The sequence below is a fragment of the Schistocerca americana genome, chromosome X, assembly GCF_021461395.2.
Source record: "Schistocerca americana isolate TAMUIC-IGC-003095 chromosome X, iqSchAmer2.1, whole genome shotgun sequence".
Classification (NCBI taxonomy): Eukaryota; Metazoa; Arthropoda; class Insecta; order Orthoptera; family Acrididae; genus Schistocerca; species Schistocerca americana.
In genome coordinates this window covers 792,871,405-792,877,404 of record NC_060130.1, presented here as the reverse complement: position 1 = coordinate 792,877,404, position 6,000 = coordinate 792,871,405, and the positions used below count along the sequence as shown (strand labels likewise).

At 44.1% G+C, this 6,000-nt stretch overlaps 1 protein-coding gene across 1 annotated transcript in view; it reads left to right on the top strand.

Annotated features, from left to right (window-relative positions):
- Positions 1-339: 339 nt before the first annotated feature.
- Positions 340-6,000, top strand: part of LOC124556327 (galanin receptor 2a-like) — a 147,319-nt gene continuing 141,658 nt past the window's right edge. The window contains exon 1 of the mRNA XM_047130298.1: positions 340-668. Coding sequence (XP_046986254.1) covers positions 340-668 — 329 coding nt within the window. The remainder of the gene's footprint in view (positions 669-6,000) is intronic.

The window sequence follows — 6,000 nt, the reverse complement described above, 5'->3', positions numbered from 1 at the left end:
AACCTGTGATGTTGCAATGTTAATCACTTAATGTTACCTAGACAAATGCATTCCCGAAATTCCATTACTTTACTTCAAATATATATTGGTGTTGCAATTTTTTTCTGTCAGTGTATTTCTTTCCATGCTACGAAATTAAGGAATACGAGGTATCGATACCGACACTACGGGTATCAATACTATAGTGTCGATAGTCGGTCATACGAGTAACATCGGAAAGTCGCTAGATGTGAGTAATGTGGTGCGGGTGCGGATGTGTGCAGAGCGGCGCAGCCGTGAGCGGGGCAGATGGGCGCGTGGAACGCGTCCTGCCCCGGCAAGCCGGCGGCCACCGTGTGCATGGCGGACCCAGCCGAGATGCTCAAGCCGTGGAAGCTGAACTCGCTGTTCTTCCACATCGTGGGCTGGCACGCGGCGGCGCTGGTGTGCGGCGTGGCGGGCAACGCGCTCGTGCTGGCGGCGTCGCGGCGCAGCGCCACGTCGCTGTTCCTGGCGTCGCTGGCGGCGGCCGACCTGCTGCTGCTGCTGCTGCACGCGCCGCTCGACCTGCTGCAGTACTTCGTGGCCAGCTGGGACGCGGCGGGCGCCGTCTGCCGCGCCGCCGAGTACGCCGCCTCGCTGTCCGCCGCCGCCTCCGTGCTCAACCTCGCCGCCGTCACCATCGAAAGGCCAGTCCCCGCACCTCGCTCCGCACAATTTCTGTTCGACGCTCAAACGCTGTTGTCTGCCCGCTACACGAGAATAAAAACTACCTGGGTCGTCCAATAACTAAATTTCCATATTCTATTTATCTGCAAAATAAACTGTGCCCGTAACGTGTGAGGGGCGCCGAGTTCGACTGGTATCGGTCGACAACGCCAACACCGACTCAGAGGAAGGCCTCGGCGCTTGTTGGTGACGTCACGTCACCTAGGCACGGCGAACGCCAGGTCTGTTGCAGGCAGGAACGCCTGGGCGTACTTATCACTATAAATCTCTTATTTTTGGACAAAATGTTTGGTATTGTTTTGGATTCTGCAGTTTTATTTAGATGAAAGATTTTCTTACTATCGTAAAGCTACAAATGAAGTCCATAGTTCTGTATTACTGAATCCTGTCGAAACAAACGTAGATCAATATGAGAAGATGCTTTGCCCCATTGCAAGCTTCGGAAATTTTACAGTCAAATAACTATATTTACTTGATCCATTTTGTTATCGAAACTTACCCCAACCCCCTTACAATGAACTCGTTTCTTTTATTTATTTATCTATTTATTTATTTTCATTTGACCTCGTCACTGGAAATGTGAACTGATTTACATGTACAAATGTCCAACTGTTGCCAGTCATTAGATTACACTCGTTTTCAACGAAAGGAATTCTAAACAAGAAACAAAATACCTTCATACATCGAAAATACTGCTGAGTGTAAACTTTTTTAAACATGTACATTAGAAAATATAAATATTCCCCTCTTGCAACTGAAAGGAGAAACTTTATAAGATAAAAAAATTTATTTGATAAAACAAGTATCTCTTTTGCATCTTCTTCTGTCCCCCACCCCCTCCCCCAACGTGTACAATCGCAAGATATTTCATTAACATTCAGTGCTCCTCACCCCATAGTCAACCAAGATACCTAAAGAAGAGCACCAATATGTTCACAGTTTCTTGTAAAAGCAACCCAGTACAAACGTGACTTCCTCAGATTTACAAATAAGGTAAAGAAGCACGAATTCTATTGGTGCTGGACCATGAAGTTGTTTTTGTATGTCAATCCTCAAACCAGGTGGAAATTTAAGTTCAGGAGTACACTATTTGTTAAGAAGTGTAATGAACTGCACAATTAATTGATTGCAGAAATCTCTCAGAACAATGTGTGTTGGTCAACTCCCGCCAATAGTTTCACATTTTCCTGTGTCAGAGAGGGAGACACCACCGTTATGAGTATGCCTGCAACAGACCTGGCGTTCGCCGTGCCTAGCTGACGTGACGTCACCAACACGCGCCGAGCCCTTCCTTTGAGTCGGTGTTGACAACGCTCACATCGGCTTACGACACCCTCAGTGGCATTGAAGCGAGAAGGAAGTGCTTCTCTGGACGGTATCACAAACCTGGTGTCTTGCTGCTTCGGTAAGTCCCTCGTAGCACAGAAGTAGCACTCAGTCGCCAGGTTCCGCCGGCCGGAGTGGACGACCGGTTCTAGGCACTACGGTCTGGAACCGCGCGAACACTACGGTCGCAGGTTCGAATCCTGCCTCGGGCATCGATGTGTGTGATGTCCTTAAGTTAGTTGGGTTTAAGTAGTTCTAAATTCTAGGGGACTGATGACCTCAGGAGTTAAGTCCCATAGCGCTCAGAGCAATTTGAACCATTTTTGAACCAGGTTCCTTGTACATCTACATCTACATCTACATACATACATACTCCGCAATCCACCATACGGTGCGTGGCGGAGGTTACATCGTACCACAACTAGCATCTTCTCTGCCTGCTCCACTCCCAAACAGAACTAGGGAAAAATGACTGCCTATATGCCTCTGTACGAGCCCCAATCTCTCTTATCTTATCTTTGTGGTCTTTCCGCGAAATATAAGTTGGCGGCAGTAAAATTGTACTGCAGTCAGCCTCAAATGCTGGTTCTCTAAATTTCCTCAGTAGCGATTCACGAAAAGAACGCCTCCTTTCCTCCAGAGACTCCCACCCGAGTTCCTGAAGCATTTCCGTAACACTCGCGTGATGATAAAACCTACCAGTAACAAATCTAGCAGCCCGCCTCTGAATTACTTCGATGTCCTCCCTCAATCCGACCTGATAGGGATCCCAAATGCTCGAGCAGTACTCAAGAATAGGTTGTATTAGTGTTTTATAAGCGGTCTCCTTTACAGATGGACCACATCTTCCCAAAATTCTACCAATGAACCAAAGACGAGTATCCGCCTTCCCCGCAACTGCTATTACATGCTTGTCCCACTTCATATCGCTCGGCAATGTTACGCCCAAATATTTAATCGACTTGACTCTGACAAGCGCTGCACTACTAATGGAGTATTCAAACATTACAGGATTCTTTCTCTATTCATCTGCATTAATTTACGTTTATCTATATTTAGAGTTAGCTGCCATTCTTTACACCAGTCACAAATCCTGTCCAAGTCATCTCGTATTCTCCTACAGTCACTCAACGACGACACCTTCCCGAACACCACAGCATTACCAGTAACCACATTGCTATCCACGCTATCCAAAAGATCATTTATGTAGATAGAAAACAACAGCGGACCTACCACACTTCCCTGGGGCACTCCATATGATACCCTCACCTCCGATGAACACTCACCATCGAGGACAACGTACTGGGTTCTATTACTTAAGAAGTCTTCGAGCCACTCACATATTTGGGAACCAATCCCATATGCTCGTACCTTAGTTAGGAGTCTTCAGTGGGGCACCGAGTCAAACGCTTTCCGGAAGTCAAAGAATGCGGCATCCGTCTGACACGCTTCATCCATGGTTCGCAATGTATCATGTGAAAAAAGGCGAGTTGCGTTTCGCAGGAGCGATGCTTTTCTAAAGCCGTGCTGGTGCATGGACAGCTATTTCTCTGTCTCAAGGACATTCATTATTTTCAAACTGAGAATATGTTCGAGAATCCTGCAACAAACCGACGTTAAGGATATTGGTCTGTAGTTTTGAGGATCCGTCCTTATACCCTTCTTATATGTCTACATCTACATCTGCATCTACTTTTATACTCCGCAAGCCACCCAACGCTGTGTGGTAGAGGGCACTTAACGTGCCACTGTCATTACGTCCCTTTTCTGTTCTAGTCTCGTATGGTTCGCGGGAAGAACGACTGTCGGAAAGCCTCCGTGTAGGTGGTAATCCTGCTGAAGTGGAGTGTTTAGGGATGCCAGTTGTTAATTGTCAGCAACGTTGGTATTATACTTGTTTTAATACATAAATTGCTTTGTCACACACATCACAGAGTCAGAATTTGCAATATGGCGGCTCTGGACTACGCCGTTATATTCGATCCTTTACACACATTAGCACCGTTTTCTGACTTTACATAATGATAGACACTGCCCACGACACGTGGCGTTCTGATAACTAATAACTTCACTTTATATCTTGTTTAACATCTGAAATATGTACTCGCGACCGTTCTTTTAGAGCCACCCCGGTTACTCGACCTTCCGTTTTGCGTGGCTTATAGCGACTAACTCACCCTGTCTTCCCGAAGGACAAGAGAGACCACCCCACCTTTCTCTCTCAGCCAATGAGGACACTTCTCTCGTTTTATATATATATATATATATATATCCAAACCTTCAGCCAATGGCCGTTCAGATCGCTGTTGCTAGGCGTATCTGACGCACGTTTGCGGACATTGTGACGGAAGTTTGTGTCGGAACACTGTCTCAGATTGTAAGATCCTACTCCCGAATAGTCTGATCTTGTCCCTACTAAAGTTGCACAACATTGCCTCCTATGATTTTATCACTAATGCTCTTGCTGACGCTTAATTGTTAAATGTACATGTAGCCTGGCTGCTACTGAGCATTCTCGATCGCATAAATGTGCGAAATACAATTTTAAGAGGAAAAACATAAACTAAATTATATTGCAGTGGTATGGAGATTTTGTGTTACTGAAAGCAAGACAAACATATAATTAAACAACAGAATATGCGGAGTACACAGATAATCTCAATAAAATAAATATACTCACGGATAATGGAGGCATAGAATGGAACAGATAGCGTGGGAAGAACTGGAGAAATGTGAGGCTTAAGTGAAGTTTAAGAGAGTGGCATACTGCAGAAAATTGACAATTCTGTGCTTTTAATTTCTAATTATGAGGTTGTTCACAGAAGAAGGGACAGAAGAATCGGTTAACACGATGCAAAAAAACAGTTTTTCGGTTCTCTTGATAGAAATATGTTACTCAACTTATTAAAAGAGTTGGGACTAGATGACAAACAACAGTAGTAATTAAAGCAAACTTTAACGAAAGATATCAAAAGCAAAAATTAAGAGAGAACTGTTACAAAATTTTGAAATAAAAGCAAGAGAGAGCTAAGGAGACGGCTTGTCGCCCCTGTTTTTTAAGTGTGCATTAGAAAAAGTGGTTAGAAAATAGAGGAAGGCCATAAATACTAAGGGAATATGCGGGATGAAAAATAACGGAAGAAGTAAACAAATCTTCGACTTACTAAATAATTACAAATCCAAAACCATGTGGCTGAGAGAAGTAGAAAGAGACACCGAAAATGGGGCAGTCGACATGGACGCAATAAAAAACAGAACACTGTAAAGAAGCAGTAAAAAAGGTAGGCTTTCGAGGCAGGAAAAAAAGTAAGAACTGGACGAAAGTGGACACAAAAAGAGAAGGAGAAACATTAGGGAAGTATGAAAGAAGTGTGGTCTAAAAAGACAGCAGTTAAAAATAAAGAAGCAGAACAATGCTGATTTGTCGTACCCTCAAAAGGGTTATTCAAAATTATAAAATAATAACAATAAGGCGCACACTGTGTTTTCCTAAGGCGTTGTGTCTAGTGCGTTAATACGAGGGACATCCAATAAGTAAGTTTCCGTATTTCATACAAAAAAGCGTTATACACAATTTACCATGGTGAAATAACTTTATTGACAATTTATAATGCTTCTGTTAGTTTTCTACACTGTCACTCTGTGTTTCTAAGCATTTTTGTAATGGCCGGCCGGGGTGGCCGGACGGTTCTAGGCGCTACAGTCTGGAACCGCGTGACCGCTACGTTCGCAGGTTCGAATCCTGTCTCGGGCATGGATGTGTGTGATGTCCTTAGGTTAGTTAGGTTTAAGTAGTTCTAAGTTCTAGGGGACTGATGACCTCAGAAGTTAAGTCCCATAGTGCTCAGAGCCATTTTTTTTTTTTTTTTTTTTGTAATGTGACACATTTTTTTCCAAGCCATTGTTGTAACAGGTCGAGTTCTACGTTGGTAACTATCTGTCCACTGCGCTATGCACTGTAAGCCT